Source organism: Myotis nattereri (genome assembly GCF_964212035.1).
Source record: "Myotis nattereri genome assembly, chromosome: 7".
NCBI classification, from domain to species: Eukaryota; Metazoa; Chordata; class Mammalia; order Chiroptera; family Vespertilionidae; genus Myotis; species Myotis nattereri.
The window spans coordinates 11,070,995-11,087,956 of NC_138082.1; the positions used below are offsets into that span (position 1 = coordinate 11,070,995).

Consider the following 16,962-nt stretch of genomic DNA (forward strand, 5'->3'; position numbering starts at 1 on the left):
CCATCAGGCCAATGCTACGTCAGCTGGACCCCAGCAGTGCCGGGCGCCGACGTCAGCACGTAGGCGCCCCCCTGCAGGTCCAGGCCTGCGAGAGGACCGACTGGAGCGGCGCCCGCCGCCGGGTTTTCAGGAGACGGCGGGAGTGCGACTGCGCCGGCATTCCGGGGCGGGGCTTCCCTTCACCCCGCCCCTCCCCAGCATGAGCGACCAATGAACAGCGACTGCCCTGGGGCCGAGGAAATTTTCAGAGGCTGGAATGATTAGCCGAGGGGACAGCCCCGCCCCTGGCCCCTCCCAGCCCTCGCGCCCCGCCTCACGCCGTCGCAGCCCCGCCTCCCTCTCCCGCCCGCCTCCCAGCTGCGGGGTGACACGGGGCTTCGGGTTGGTCAGGGGGCGAGGCAAAGTTAGACGAGGGCCCGAGGCGGCGGCGCCGTCCCCAGCGCGAGCGCGGTGAGGAGGAGCGGGTCGCCGGGGCGAGGGGGCTGCGTGGCAGAAACGTGAGGGCCCGGGCGCTTGGTGGGGCCGCGCTGTGGTCCGAGGGGCGGCTGTGAGGGGGCGAGGTGCACCCGGGTGTGTCCCGGCGCGGTCGGCCGGGCGTGGGCCGCGGGTGGGAGCCGCCGAGCTCTCCTGGCCCCGTTTCCAAAGCTTTTCTTGGCGGCCCGGCCCCGGAGTTTGCCTCCGGTCCGGTTGCCTGGGATGCGAGGAGGAAACGCAAAGCGCTCCGAGAGCACTTGGAGGCTTTCCCGGGGTGTGTTCCTCGCCGGTCGCGCGTGCCCTTTCTTCCGGGACGGGAGCGGCGGGGGCAGGTGGGCAGGTAGCTGTTCACGCTCGGAGGACGGTTCCAGCAACAAACAGACAGACAGAGAGGGATGCCCCCCCCCCTGCCCCGCCCCGCCGCCCGCGACAAACATTTCCAAGTTTAAAAAGAAGCAGACTCGGGAATGCTGAGCGGTTCTGTACGTCAGGAGTACGATCGCTTTTTCTTTATTTACATAGAAAATAGGAGCGGCGACGTCGTGCGCTGTGCATTGTGACTGGGCGAATTTTTCGCCCTGAGCACGCGTCTTCCCGAGTCTGCCCGGGCGGCTTCTGACTCGATATTCCTGGGCGATAATACTGTTAGCTGTCATGTCTCCCTGCAACGCAACTTTCCGCGAAATTAACTGTAAAGAAAGGCTGAGGCTGCTGTTCGTGGGGCGTGAGGCAGATGCCTGTCCCGTCCTGGTAAACCTAGTGTTTGCGCTGCTCTTCCCAGCAGGTATTTATTTGCACGCGTCTCTCTCCCGCAGGTTTGTGGAGGGACAGCGACCGCCGAGGAGGAGAAGCCGGCTAGCTGCTGAGACGGAGTGTCAGTGACCAGAAGGCAGCCCAGGGGTGTCGCGTCTTTTTTGCTTTCCCTGCCGCTTTGAGCTTTACTGTAACAGCTGAAAAACTTGGAAAATAAAATGAGCACGCTGTGGTCTTGAACATCAATTTTTATGTTTTTGGAGGACACATTAAAAGTGCCAGAGTGACAGCCAGAATGGCATCCAGAGAGAGGCTCTTTGAACTTTGGATGCTTTATTGTACCAAGGTAACTGCTTTCTTTCTTTTTTTTTTTTTTTTTATTTGTACGTTTTAAAATACTTGGTTATCAGGTTTTGTGACTGGCCCTCTTAGCACTTCATTTCATGGATAATAACCTGTCTGTCGGTCGTTACGACCCGCAATTTAAAAAGACGGCTTTGCTGCTTGGCATTTCTGCGGGTTCGAACACATGCACAGCACTGGCACACTGTTCCAAGCTCTGGGGTGTGGTTTTTATTTGATATTTGTCTCCAGTGATCCCCAAATTATATAAGTAACATGACGACCTTAAGAGAGAAATGAAGTCTTTTCCTTTTTGTTTGTTCACTTTCCTCTTTCTCCCACAAGTGGGAGGAGAGAGGGTTTCAGGAGAAGAGCCTTGGACATTTTTCTCCTGGTTAACCTTTCACGTCGCATTAACCAGGTGACTGATGATGACATGGGAAGGTCTTTGATTGGAGGCGGTCACACCTGATGAGCACCTCTCATCTCCCCCTCACAGCCATCCGGTGCGATGGGTGTCGTCATTACCCCCTTTTACCGACGGGAACAAGCTGGTGCTGAAGTCAGGGGGGCTGATGAGGTGCAGAACCGAGCTTGAAACTCAGCACCGCCTGATTCACGCCCATGGTCTCACCCATGATGACCCCTTCCTATTTTTGGTTTTGTCATTCACACAGAATTTTCTTTTCTCTCTCTGCCTTTATGTGGATTTTTTACACGTTAGCTTTGACTTTAGGGTTATTGGGAGGAGAAGGGTACCGCTTTAAGCATCTGTTTCAAGCGAGGAGCTGCAGTACCACCTTGAAGATACTGGAAGGGTCAGAGGAACGCCTTTAATCTACGTTAGTTACTTTAGGTCTCTGTTTTCAAGTCTCAGCTTCCGTTTCTGTTACCCCTTCCGGCTTCTTTTTTATACTTTCAGCTCTTTAATGAACAAGTTATTCTTTAACAAATAACCTCAGTTATCTGTAATGTTAAATTTTAGAGGTCACACTGGAATTTTCTTTGACTTTCTGGCTTGGTATATATATTTTTTAAATATATTTTTATTGATTTTAGAGAGGAAGGGAGAGGGAGAGAGAGGTTGAAACATCAATGATAAGAGAGAATCATTGATCGGCTGCCTCCTACACGCCCCACAGCCTGAGGATTGAGCTCACAACCTGGGCACGTACCCTTGACCGGAATCGAACCCAGAACCCTTCAGTCCATAGGCCGACACTCTATCCATGAGTCAAACCAGATAGGACTGGTTTGATATTTCTTGCAATTATAGAAGGACATATCCTTTGAAATGTTTAATATGGATTTTTAAAATAGCTTTTAGTCTTGTGTAATTTAATGCCAGAGATGTCTTTTTAAAAATAGGCCCCTCTTCCAATAAAAAAGAATCCAAATCACCAGACACTTTTGAAAATAGTAACACATTAGCCAAAAATTAAAATGCGTTTTAGTATGAATGCCTAGTAGTTTGAAAATGATTTTATTTAAAAATACCTCAAACTTATTAGGCTTTACTGTTTTCTGGATGACAAAAGGTAAATGGGGTTATATTGTCTTATTAATTAGTTATGTTGTTTCTAGGTTGAGTTCATGTTTTATTTATGTGACATTGCTAATTGAAAAAATAGTATAGTTCGTTGGCATACACAGAATTTTGTTCTTAATGACGCTTAATATAAAGAAGAACCCTTCTGTTCATTAAAATCTAAGTAAGTAGTGAAGCCCTGTCAGTCAAATTTTGAAGCTATTCTTGGACAGGAATATAAGTCCCATTTTTTTGTTTAAGATTTAAATCACTTGTGCACTTAAGATTTAAAAATCTTTTCAAGTGTTTTTAAAAATTGTTATTTAATACAATGGTTTTATGTTTCACTAGCTCATGAGTAAGCTACTTGTAAGCTAGACAACAACATTCTTTCCCACAAACACCTTGACTTCAAGTAGCTTTCAAATATACTTCATAAATTTAACACTTCAGCTCTGTGGTGATTACCATATATGCAGTTCTCTATACTTTCTCTCTAGCTTTATTGCTCTCCCTCTAGCACAGCCGTGGGCAAACTACGGCCCGCAGGCCGGATCCGGCAGTTTGAAATGAATAAAACTAAAAAAAAAAAGACTGTACCCTTTTATGTAATGATGTTTACTTTGAATTTATATTAGTTCACACAAACACTCCATCCATGCTTTTGTTCCAGTTTAAGAACCCATTGTTGCCCACCCCTGCTAGCATATAGCCCTTCAAGCCAGCTGACTTTTTTTTTCACCTATTAAGACCTTTTTAAATCTTTGATGGGTTTTCGGACTATTTCAGGACTGCTTGCATCTTCTTTTAACTGAGATCCAACATGAAGCTATTTCTGGGCTTGCAATTGTGGAATCTAGTTTTGGTTCTGTTGGTGTTTTGTTTTGTGAACTTGAACAAGACTTATTTCTTTGAGTCTCAGTTTTCTCTTTTGTCAATTAGTAATAGTGTGTGTACAAGGAGAATGCTTGTCTAACTCACCATTAAGATTTTAGTTCATTTGTTTTGACCTCTGAGGGACATAAAGAGTTCTTTTGTCCTTATTCTATGAGTTATCATACAGAACTTTTTAGTCCATTTTTCGTTTTTAATCTTTTATTATGGAAAATTTCAGGCAGTTAGAAATAGAGAAGATACTGTAGTGAACCCTTTTATATCTGTCACCCTGCTTCAGTAATTACAATTTACTGGAGGCCCAATACACGAAATTTGTGCAAGGGGCTCGGCCCTCTCAGCCCCGGCTTGCCCTCACAGCCCCGGCTTCATCCAGAAGGTCGTCTGGAATGTTGTCCAGACGGTAGTTCTGCTGTTCGGTCTAATTGGCATATTAGCTCTTTATTATATTTGATTTTCAATGATGTTTCACCTATAACCTTACACTCACTACACCATCTCTACCCCTGAATTATTTTGAAGCAAATTCCAGATAACATACGATCTTAGCCATAAAGATTTTAAAAATCTATCTATCTATCTATATATATATATATAAAAGGCCAAGTGACTGTTCAACCGTCCGACCCGCCAGTGGGTATGACACACTGACTACCAGGGGGGCAGACGCTCAACACAGGAGCTGCCCAGCTGCGGTGACTTGGCAGTGGTGGTTCTCAGGTGATGCACCGAGGAACCAGAGAGGAGGGAGCCCGATTCCAGGGTGTGTCACCCGAGAACCTCCCTCTTGCAATCCGGGACCCCTCGAGGGATGTCAGAGAGCCGGTTTCAGGGTTTCAGCTCTGTCCCCACAAGCCAGGCCTGCCAGAGAAACCCGGCCCACTCCGCAGAGCCCTTAGAGCCACGGTGTCACCCAGGTGCAGCCTGCCTGGGAGGGACAACAGGAGGTTGACACCAGGGGGTGTCCAGCATGTCTTGCCCAGACCTGCCCTGCCGGCCACCTTCTAATTATTTTCCTTTCAATGTGCACAAATCCGTGCACCAGGACACTAGTTTATAAAATAACTCTTAAAAACATAATCACAATATAACAATTCTTTAAATCAAAAATATTTGGTCAGTGTTCAAACTTTCGTGGTAGTATCATAAATGTTTTTATTTATTTTTCCCTGTTTGTTTGACCCAATATTTATACAAAGTATACACATACTTTGTTGAAAATATCTGTTCAGTTTTTAATCTATACATTGCCCCTCACTATATTTCATATTTTTATTCCTTCTATATGTTGAAGAAACCAGGTTTTAACATTAGTGCTTTTCTCAGTCTGGGTTTTCTGGTCAAATTCCCTTGATTTAAATTATTATTCCTCTCTACTGGTGTCTGCAAACTGGGATATCTAGAGTCTTGATTGATTCACATTGTATTTGGTGGGGGGAGGCTAAATTAATTTATGACCGTCTTGGTTATCAGTGGATTTTGCCTACATGCACTAATTATTTTGTTAGGAGTTTGCAAAGCTGTGACATCTAATCTGTCATTTCTATATTTATTAGTAGCACATATATTGAGAAATGTCCCCTCATCAGTTATTTTATTTTTTTTTAATTGTTTTATTGCTTAAAGTATTTCAAAGGGTATTACATATGTGTCCTTTTTTTTCCCCCCCGCCCTTGACAATCCCCTGGCCTCCCCTACCCTCCAGTGTCTTATGTCCATTGGTTATGCTTATATGTACGCATACAAGTCCTTTGGTTGATCTCTTACCTCCCTCCCTCCTGCTCCCCAACCCTCCCTGGCCGCAGTTCCTCCTGCTCCCCAACCCTCCCTGGCTGCAGTTTGAGGCAGCTCTGCCTCTGTATCTATTATTGTTCATACATTTAAAATGGTCTTTATTATCCACGAATGAGTGAGATCATGTGGTATTTTTCCTTCATTGACTGGCTTATTTCACTTAGCATAATGCTCTCCAGTTCCATCCATGCCGTTGCAAATGGTAAGAGTTCCTTCTTTTTTACAGCAGCATAGTATTCCATCGTGTAGATGTACCACAGTTTTCTAATCCATTCATCTACTGATGGGCACTTAGGCTGTTTCCAGGTCTTAGCTATGGTGAATTGTGCTGCTATTAACATATGGGTGCACATATCCTTTCCGATTGGTGTTTCTGGTTTCTTGGGATATATTCCTAGAAGTGGGATCACAGGGTCAAATGGGAGTTCCATTTTTAGTTTTTTGAGGAAACTCCATACTGTCTTCCATAGTGGCTGCACCAGTCTGCATTCCCACCAGCAGTACACAAGTGTTCCTTTTTCTCCACATCCTCTCTAGCCCTTGTCGTTTGTTGATTTGTTGATGATAGCCAGTCTGACAGGTGTGAGATGGTACCTCATTGTTGTTTTGATTTGCATCTCTCGGATGATTAGTGACTGAGCATGTTTTCATATGTCTCTTGGCTTTCTGAATGTCCTCTTTTGAGAGGTGTCTATTTAGATCCTTTGCCCATTTTTTGATTGGATTGTTTATCTTCTTTTTGTTAAGTTGTATGAGTTCCCTATAAATTTTGGAGATTAGGCCCTTATCAGATAAGACATTGGCAAATATGTTTGATGACAGTTCTTTAAAGGGAAGTCAGGCAGAATAAATGTTTGATATTTCTCTCTGTTTTTAGAATGACTTGATATGTTAGCATCCTTCCAAGGTGACCAATTATTTTTCTTGAGTATCAAGTTCATTTTTAATGATTAAAATTTAAACATCGTCTACTATTTTGCTGCTCTAGTTGGTATGCTATTTATACCAACAATGTATACACTCCTGAGTAAAGAAGATGACTTTGAAGACTTTTGAAGGTCTGCTTCAGGGCATTAAGATTAAGAGACATCCCTCTTATTTGCTACAGGGCTAATCTTAACACAGGTGTTCTACAGGGTATTAGCAATAGATCAATATTAAGTTACCATCCTAGCGTTTGTATGTAATGTGATGTTTTAAAAGTTTAGTAGGTGTTTAAGTAGAACTATATTAGAAATAACTCTTGGGTAATATTGTTCAGTCAAAGGACTATTACGAGAATATATAAAGGTCTTCTATCTATTAGTCTGGGTTCATTTGCAAGCCTATATATTACGATTGAAGTCCTTTAAATAGAACTAAAATAAGTTACTGGTTTTGGTTTTTAGCAGATAGATGCTCATATATTAAACTCAACATTTGAAAAGAATTTGGGTAAAAAAAAACTTTGCAGTTTATTTTTTAAACAAGCTAGCCTAACTTTTCACTTTCTCCTGCTGTAAATAAGATTTAATTGCATTGTTAGAAACATTCATTTTCTAGTAGGTTAACTGCAAGTAATTATCATTGCATAATACAGGCAGGATAATCTATGATCACCCAACATTCCTACTCTATACAGATTATTTCAACAGTGTATGAGACTAATTCAGATTGCTTCTAAATGGTCATCCCCACCCAGGGTCAAGGATTCTATTAACAGTGGTTTTCATATAGCTCTTACAAGTTAACCATTAATTAGAGCAGGTTTAATGTTGTATCTGGATTTTAGTTCAATAGTTAACCACTACTTCTTGTCTGAACATATTTTTCTTGAGTGTAGAATGCAAATTGATTTACTTCTTTTTTTTTTTTTTTTTAATATTTTTTATTGATTAAGATATTACATATGTGTACCCTCTACCCCCCCTCTCCCCGCTCACCCCCTCACCCCCCCGTTGTCCGTGTCCATTGGTTAGGCCTATATGCTTGCATATAAGTCCTTTGGTTGATCTTTCCCCCTTGCCCCCACCCTCCCCTACCTTCCCTCCAAGGCCCGACAGTCCAATCAAAGCCTCTCCGTCTCTGGATCAGTCCTTGTTCATCAGTTTATGTTGTTCATTATATTCCACAAATAAGTGAGATCTTGTGGTATTTATCCGCTCTCCAGTTCCATCCATGCTGTGGCAAATGGTAAGAGTTCCTTTTTCTTCTTCCTCTTCTTAAAGAATACCTTTCAGCATTTCATATAATGCTGGTTTGGTGGTGATGAACTCCTTTAGCTTTTTCTTATCCGTGAAGTTCTTTATCTGACCTTCCATTCTGAATGATAGCTTTGCTGGATAAAGTAATCTTGGTTGCAGGTTCTTGCTATTCATCTCTTTGAATATTTCTTGCCACTCTCTTCTGGCCTGCATGGTTTCTGTTGAGAAATCAGCTGACAGTCGGATGGGTACTCCCTTGTAGGTAACTGACTGTCTTTCTCTTGCTGCTTTTAAGATTCTCTCTTTATCTTTTGCTCTTGGCATTTTAATTATGATGTGTCTTGGTGTGGTCCTCTTTGGATTCCTTTTGTTTGGGGTTCTCTGCGCTTCCTGGACTTGTAAGTCCATTTCTTTCACCAGGTGGGGGAAGTTTTCTGTCATTATTTCTTCAAAAAGGTTTTCAATATCTTGCCCTCTCTCTCCTTCTGGTACCCCTATAATTCTGATGTTGGTACGCTTGAAGTTGTCCCAGAGGTTCCTTACACTATCTTCATATTTTTTGAATCTCTTTTCTTTTTTCTTTTTCGGTTGGGTATTTTTTGTTTCTTTGCATTTCAAATCTTTGACTTGATTCTTGGGATCCTCTTGTCTGCTGTTGGAGCTCTGTAAAGTATTCTTTATTTCAGTCAGTGTATGCATAATTTCTAATTGGTCCTTTTTCATGACCTCCATGGTCTCACCATACTCCTTGAGGGATTCATTAAATTTATCGGCGGTTTCCATAAAATTCTTGACAAACCTTATAAACGTGGCCTTGAACTCTATATCCAGTCGTCTGGCCTCCTCCGTTTCTGCCAAATGTGACCTGTTTCTTTGTCTCCGCATTTTGGCTGCTTCCCTGTGTTGATAGAGTGGCCTGCGCGCCAGGTGTCCTGTAGGGCCCAGTGGCTCAGCCTCCCCAGTTACCTGGGGTGGACACTCTTGGTGCACTCTTGGTGCCTCGCTTGTTGTAGGATCACTGGGAGGAATTGACCTCCAGGCCAATTGGCTGTGGGAAGCAGCTGTGTCTGAAGTGGGAGAATGGTCCCCCTCTGACCACTGGGTACAGTGGCTCCTGGATCTAAGGAGGTGCTAATTCAGCCCCTGCCTGAGGCCACACAGCCGGCCACGAAGAGGCTCAGCTGTGAAGCAATGCAAGCCGCTGCGGGGCCTTGGGCCTTCTCTTGGAAGTTCCGGGTCTGGCTGGCCGGGCTGCAGTTAGGTAATTGTCAGGTTGCAAAGTTCTGGGGCATTCACATGCAAAAGCCTCTGCCGCAGCCTGGGTGGGGCGGGGTCTCAGGGAGACAAAGGGCATAAAAAGAAGCAATGGCTGATTCTCCGCGCCCGGAGTCGCGCGTCTCAGTGTCCCGGTAACGGCTGCAAGCACCTCTGAGGGATAGCGGCCCTCAAGTTCGCCCGCTGCCGCCTGAGAGAGCAGCCTCTGCCCGTATGAGTCCTAAGTCCCCAGAGACTTCCCAGAACCGGAGTTCAGAGCAGTCGGGAGCTTGTGATTCAAAAAGACAGCCGCGTCCTCAGGTGCCACCCCCTTTCCGCGCGCGCGAGCCGCTGCTGTACCTCTGCACTCAGCCTCCGCAGCTCCTCTGGCTCTCAGCGTGCTTTTCTTTTCTTCTAGTTGTAGAAATTACACTCAGGCAGCCTTCCTGTTGTTTTGGACGATGTTTGCTCCGTCCTTTGGGCTAATTTTCAATTGTTGTGTGGGGCAACTATTTCCCGGTGTTTATCTATGCCGCCATCTTAGTTTCTCGATTTACTTCTTAATATCTAAAGATTTTAGCTTAAAATATCTGCATGAGGCACCTTGTTATTATTCCTTGTATCTTCTGACATTGCTTCATTTAATGTGCTTGTGGTAACAGAGATAGTGCTGGCAACCATTTGGTCTCTACATTATCTGACAACTTTTTGGAATTTATGTATTGCATAGAATAAGACATATGTAACATAAAGTCCTCCTTAGATAGGAATAAGGGTATATTTTTGTTGAACACTTAGTCTTTTGGGAGTGCTGCAGTTGGTCACCATAATATGCAGAAGAGAAACTGAGCCTTGAGAGGCTTATCAAATTCTTTGATAAGATTAAGTTATTTTTGTTCTGTCTGGTGGAAAGTATCAAATGCATTAACTCAGTAAAGAGATACAAAGTGACTCAAAAGCATGACATTTTGAAATGTGGCAATGTGGGATGAAATTTGTGGTTATTTTTGTCATTAGCAGGTTTATTTAATTTTTGGTAATTCAATTTACACAGAAAAATTTTGTGAAGCTACAGAATCAGAGCCAAGATTAGTCCACATCTGCTTCTGATCTTAAGGACCTAAAAACAAGTTACCTAATTTATTTATATTTTCAGATTTCTCATCTGTCAAATGGAAAAAAAACAACTATTTTGCATATTTCTCGAAATTGTTGAGAAAAAAATGAGTTGATTATATTTAAATGCACCATAAGGGGAAGAAATATAAAGATGTAATCTTTTAAAATGTAATCTTTTATTACTATTTTAAAAATACATATATGGGCATGAGAGTATATTAATATTACTTCCATTTTGCCTTTGTATTGTGTAATAATAGAGGGCAGTATTTTGTTGTCTTTTTATCAGTAGGGATGAAGCTGTGCTCATGAGTGTTAACTTTTAATTTATCTTCTTGCTTTTAAGCATAGTGCTTAATTATCCTAATGATTTGTGGTTTTATTTATTTTTTTAACTCTAAACCAAGTTTGTTTTGGACCTTGATGATGCTCCATTTCCTGCTGTTGCCCTTTGTCCTTCTAAATCTGGAATATGACTGAGATGGATAGTTTTGAAATGAGCTCAGAGTGAAGTTCCTTTTCAGAATAAAAGTTTTGTTTCATAAAGAAAATAGGTTATAGAGGTGTTTCATTCAAATAAAAGAGCAAGCACCTCTTTATATACATATATTTGGGGGAAAATGGAATGAATGAATATTCTGAGAAAATTATAATTTATTTGTTCAATTTTGGTTATAATCCTAAGCAAAGTTTTTCATAAGATACACAGTATACATCAACCCTTACAATTTAACCTCATTTAGTAAGTTTTAGTGTATGTAGAGTGTATTAATGGCTCTTAATTTTTTGTGGCTTAATCATTACTTTGTATATAAGGAAAGTAATGTTAGATCTAAGCAAAACAAAACAAAATCATTAGCAGCTCAATAGTAGTGGCTACCAATTGCATTTTTATTTGAGGACATTAGATGTAAAAGCAAGAAATGAATATTTGATATCTATAGACATGGGAATAGCTTTTAGGAATATTACCTTTGTGGTTTGAATTGAGCTTATGAACTATAAAAAGTTAAGATGCTTGAAAATTTCTTATTCTTTCCTTTTGAATATCAATTTAATATTTTCCTGGTGGAAGATAGAATTGATAGTATTTAAATGTGTAGATGTGTAACATGAGGGAAAAGAAACAATTTAAAATAATGACTAGTACTTGGTCATCCCATTCACCAAATTAGCTAGCACAGGTTCACAAGGTGTTCAGGTAAACATGTGAGTTCGCAGTGGGTCATCTAGGTAGAGATACACTTGTAAGTCTGGAGTCCTAAAGGGTAGTCTGTGCTGGAAGTAAATATTTGAATATTAATCATATTGGCAATTATTGAAGAATTATATGAGAGAAGAGGTTCAAAGTCAGGGAATCCTGGAGAATGTTATCATTTAAGAAGTGGATAGAGGCCCTGGCCGGTTTGGCTCAGTGGATAGAGCATCGACCTGGGGACTGGGGGGTCCCAGGTTCGATTCCGGTCAAGGGCATGTACCTTGGTTGCAGGCACATCCCCAGGAGGGGGTGTGCAGGAGGCAGCTGATCGATGTTTCTCTCTCATCGATGTTTCAAACTCTGTATCCCTCTCCCTTCCTCTCTGTAAAAAATCAATAAAATATATTAAAAAAAAAAAGAAGTGGATAGAGGAAGAATTTGTAAGGAGTTTGAATGGGAGGAGAAACAGGAGTGAGTGGTTGCTTCTGAAAGTATAGAGATGTTATAAAGAAGGGAGTAGTCAGTAGTGTAAAAGTCAACAAAGCAGTGAAGAAAAACATTATGGAGCATGTATTGGATTTGACAGTTAAGAGTTTATTGCACATATGCATAACCCATGGACATAGGCAATAGTGTGGTGAAGGCCGGGGCGGGGAGTGGGGGGCGGGTGGGTAGAGGCCAGGTGGAGGGAGTCAGTGGGGGGGGCGGGGAGGGATATGTAATACTTTCAACCAATAATTTTTTAAATTGATTTTCAGAGAGGAAGGGAGAGAGAGAGAAACATCAATGATGAGAGAGAATCATTGATCATCTGCCTCCTACTGGGGATCAAGCCTGCAACCCCGGCATGGGCCCTTGACTAGAATTGAACCTGGGACCCTTCAGTCCGCAGGCTGACTCTCTATCCATTGAGCCAAACAGGCCAGGGCAATAAAGATAAATTTTTAAAAAGGTTATTAGCAAAGTAGTTCTAGAAAGAGTGGGGGAAAAAGATGTTAAAAATACAAGTTCTCATTTTATTTTTAAATTCAAGACTTTAAATTATTTCCAAATTGCTATTAAGTGTTTACTCTTCACTTTTGTATTTATCTGGATAAGTACCTTTATTGGTCTGTGTATCACCCTTTGCATGGTACTAGTCAACAGCATCTGAAAATTTTCAGATTGCCAAGAATCCATCTGTAATTTGAAAAAGACTGCTCTACAAATTGAAATCACAGATGATCCCTTGGTACCAAAGCATATGTGATCACTGGAATTGAGTAATAAATAGTACTAGTTACAAGGTAGTCAGCCCTAATATGCTTAAATTAATTTAAAAATTAATAGAAGTGTTAATGTAGACTTTAAAAATTCTTATATGGAATTTTTGGACTTGGGAAATATTTCTAATGACCCCAGTGTTGTTGCACCTAGTTTCAGAAACATAAGCCTCAATCAGTATCTGATATACTGCTGCAACTTTGCTTTTTGTACAGCTTAACTTTTTCCATTGCAAAATTACATGGCAAATTTACTACAAAGGAGTGAAAAATTGGGACCAAGCATCCAGTCTACTACAGTCATATTTCTTGGTTACAATTATTTGTATCCCTCCCATATGCAGTGTCTACTTCATGTCTATCTTAAGAACTCCAAAAGTCTCATCCAATCATGATATCAGTCTTAACCCCGAGATTTGGTGATATATTCAATTGTGATTTCTAGTCATACTGAAATCTTTGACCTCAGAAGGCACTTGATAATCTGGCCCCATATAGTGCTGAAACTGAGATAGGAATGACATAATAAAAACTTCTGAAAAAGAGAAGAAAGGTGCTTAAGAGGCATTGGTCCATGGCAATTCCGAAAACTGGGCAAGTGTTGCCTGGTGCTCCCTACCCTAAGAGAAGGAATGTTCCATTATTTATTTGACTCTGGTTCTGTTCCTTGGGAGTAGCTGCACAGGCTGCTGTTCTCTATTGCTTTTGGCTCTATACTCTAGGAGAGTCTTTTTCTAACTTTATTTTTTAATTATATCTAAAATGGGCATTGGAGACTATGTACTGTCTTGTGACTGAGCAGCTCCCTCATCTGGCTTCCTGCATATAGAAAGTTCCCTGTGAAAACTCTTCTGCTAACAGTTGTTTTCTCATGTCTAATTATATGGTTTAAAAACTCCCAACTTGTCTTACTCCTCACTTTAGTGGGAAAAAGACTGGAGTGTCCTATTAGGTTATCTTCAGACTTTGGGGCCCCACCCTGCATGACTGGCTTCAATGAACTTTTAAAATCCAACTCATATATAAGTTGGGAGCTGCCTAACATAGGGTTGAAATATGTATTCTAAAAGTTTCAAGTTTTAAAACTTGAAGGAATACTGTAACCCAAATATTATTGCAAAGAGGAAGTAAGGTGTTTTCCTTATTCTTACCTGTAACTTTATGGATAAGAACTAGGTGAAATTGTGTGGTTTCCTTCATTTCATTACCTGCTAAAGCCTCCCTGCAGGAGAATGGATGTTATCTATATATATAAAAGCCTGTTTGACCATTCGACCAGTAGCCATGATGTGCACTGACCACCAGGGGGCAGATGCTCAATGCACAGACATGGAAACATGGAACAGACTGATGAATCTCAGAGGGAAGAGGGGAGGAGGAGGGTGGGAAGAGATTAACTGAAGATCTTATATGCATACTAGAGGCCCGGTGCACAGATTTTTTTTTCTTTATTGAATAAGATATTACAAATGTGCCCTTATCCCCCCAATGTCCCCTCATCCCCCCAATCCTGCCCTCCCCCTCCCCCTCTGTTGTCCACACCCATCACTTATGCTTATACCAGTGCACAGATTAGTGCACCAGTGAGGTCTTTTGTCCTGGCCTGCGGGGACCAGGCCGAAATTGGCAGTCTGATATCCCCTGAGGGGTCCTGGATTGCGAGAGGGCACAGGCCTCTAGTGAGAAGATAAAAGCCTCCTTTAATGTAATTTCAATCACATTTGGCTAGTGGCCACTGTATTGGACAGCACATCCCTAAGTGTTTAGATTTCATTTTATGGTAATGGGTAACCATTTGAGGTATTTGAACTGGAGAAAAGAGATAATTAGATTTTAATTTAACAAATTCCATTATTAGCTGTATATAGGTGGAAGAAATTGAAGCTACAGAGACCAGTGGGAAGCTACATAGCAATTCAAATGAAAGAGTGTATTTATCTTAAACAGTGGCAGATAATTGAATGAATATTTGAGTGCAAAATCAATAGTTGATTTTGTAATTATTTTATAATTGCTTATTTTATTACATTGGACCATGACTGATACTATACCACAGTCAGTATTCTAATAGTGGTAGCCAACATGTTTTCAGCATTTGCTAAATGTCAAACCTTACATTTATTATTTCATTTAGTTCTCTCAACAGCCCTGTGAGATAGGAAATACTATTTTCAATTTACAGATGGAAAACATCAGTGTGACACAGATAGTAAATGCAAAAAAGATTTGAAAGGAAAAGAAGACAAAGTAATGTGGCAAGCAGGATCATGAAATATTTAAATATGTTTATATGTAGCATGGAGCACTTCTATTTTGTGGGAGCTTCCTAATTTTGGTACACAGGTTATAAAAATATTATTTTATAATTATTAATATTTATTAAGCATATACTATGTGTTACGCATTGTGATGTAATAAGCCTTGTACACATATTAGGTTGCTTAATTTTCACAATAGCTCTGTAAAGAAGGGCAATTTTCTATCATTATCTTCATTCTTATAGACTAGAGCAGTGGTTCTCAACCCTCCTAATGCCGCGACCCTTAAATGCAGTTCCTTGTCTTGTGGTGACCCCCAATTTCATTGTTACAAATGGAACATAACTAAAGCATAGTGATTCATCACAGAAACAATGTGTAATTATATATGTGCTTTCCGATGGTCTTAGGCGACCCCTGTGAAAGGGTCATTCGACCCCCAAAGGCGTCGCGGCCCACAGGTTGAGAACCGCTGGCCTAGAGGCAGAAATTGATGTGCAGTCGCAGGATGACTTGTTTAAGAAAGTGACAGAGCAGGGAGCAGGAGCCACAGAATGGGCCTCCGTGTTCCTGCGGTTCTTAACACACTCGTGTGCCGTGTTAGTAACAATGTGGAGACGGATCGTTCTGTAGTGTTTCAATATACCAGACTCTCTTAGCCATGGAAGGGACTAAGCTTGAGATTTAATTAATGTTGTTTCTGGGAGTGTGTGTATCTTTGTTTTTGTGGCCTCTGGCAGTAAAGTACAGATCCTCAAAGGCTTTACTCAGGCTGTGTGGAATGGGGCTGATTTATGTGTTAAATTAGTAAGGCCTTGAGTTTATTAATTCTGATTAAACACTTACTTACCTCTTTTTGTCCACTAAACTCCATTTTATTCCTGCTCATGGTTCAAAGACAGTGTAGTTTAGTGGGAAGAGCACAATTGGATTCGTATATCCTTGCATTTTAAACTCAGAACTATTGATTATTAGCTGTATGATCACAGACAAGTGACATATCCTTAGAACTTGCCTTTTTCTGACCTTCAAAATGGGGGAAATGAAACCTCAGATAGTTATAAGAAATACATTGGATGATTTTATATGCTAAACTCTTTAATGTTTGCTATAGTACTAGGCATATGGCAGATGCTAAAAAGCTAACTGCTTTACTTCTTGCTAAATGAAACATTTAAGTATCATTTCTTATCCTTGTTCAACTTCCTAGGAGAATTCTGCATGTGCCAAACACTTGGTCGCTCTGACCTTTAGACTTTAAACCAGATTCTGTCGAGTTCCTAGATAAGCTATAAGGAAAAATGCATTAATTCTTTATGACATTATGAGACTTTTTTGTTTCTAACTTTTACAGAGAGAATCCTCTGCTTTATTTAAAAGAAAAAATGATAAGGAAGCTCCAGTTACTTGTATTTCTGGAGGCCTATCCTGAATTGATGAATGAATGAATGCTCGAATGAATGAATGGCATGATAGTTGGAAATGAAAAGGCAAGTAATGAAATCCTTGAGAAAATTGCCCAAGAGATAGGTTTTTTTCCTCCCTGAAATATTTCCATCTTCTCAGTGATGATGAAGACTGGCAATTTATGATCTGATTTTGGAACCGTATATTAATAGAAAAACAAATACACAAAAGGTCAGCAGTCTGCATATTTTGAGAACATTCTTTTAGGAATTCTGATTTGTAGCGTAATATTTTTATTTTAGGGAAATAACTAATGATAAAGTAACAAAGACTCATGAATATCATGTTGAAATTGATTAAAGAAATGTCAAGGATGTGAAGGGAACAAATTTGAACATCATTTTAAGAAAATATATGTTTTTATTGATTTTAGAGAGAATAAGGGAAAAGGATAGAGAGAGAGAAACTTCAATGAGAGAGAAACATTGATTGGCTG

General features: G+C 41.0%; 1 protein-coding gene across 1 annotated transcript in view; it reads left to right on the forward strand.

Annotated features, from left to right (window-relative positions):
* Positions 1–350: 350 nt before the first annotated feature.
* The window catches only part of NBEAL1 (neurobeachin like 1), a 116,398-nt gene continuing 99,786 nt past the window's right edge, over positions 351–16,962 (forward strand). Inside the window, exons 1-2 of the mRNA XM_081096172.1 lie at positions 351–450; positions 1,290–1,573. Coding sequence (XP_080952298.1) covers positions 1,523–1,573 — 51 coding nt within the window. The 5' untranslated portion in view covers positions 351–450; positions 1,290–1,522. The remainder of the gene's footprint in view (positions 451–1,289; positions 1,574–16,962) is intronic.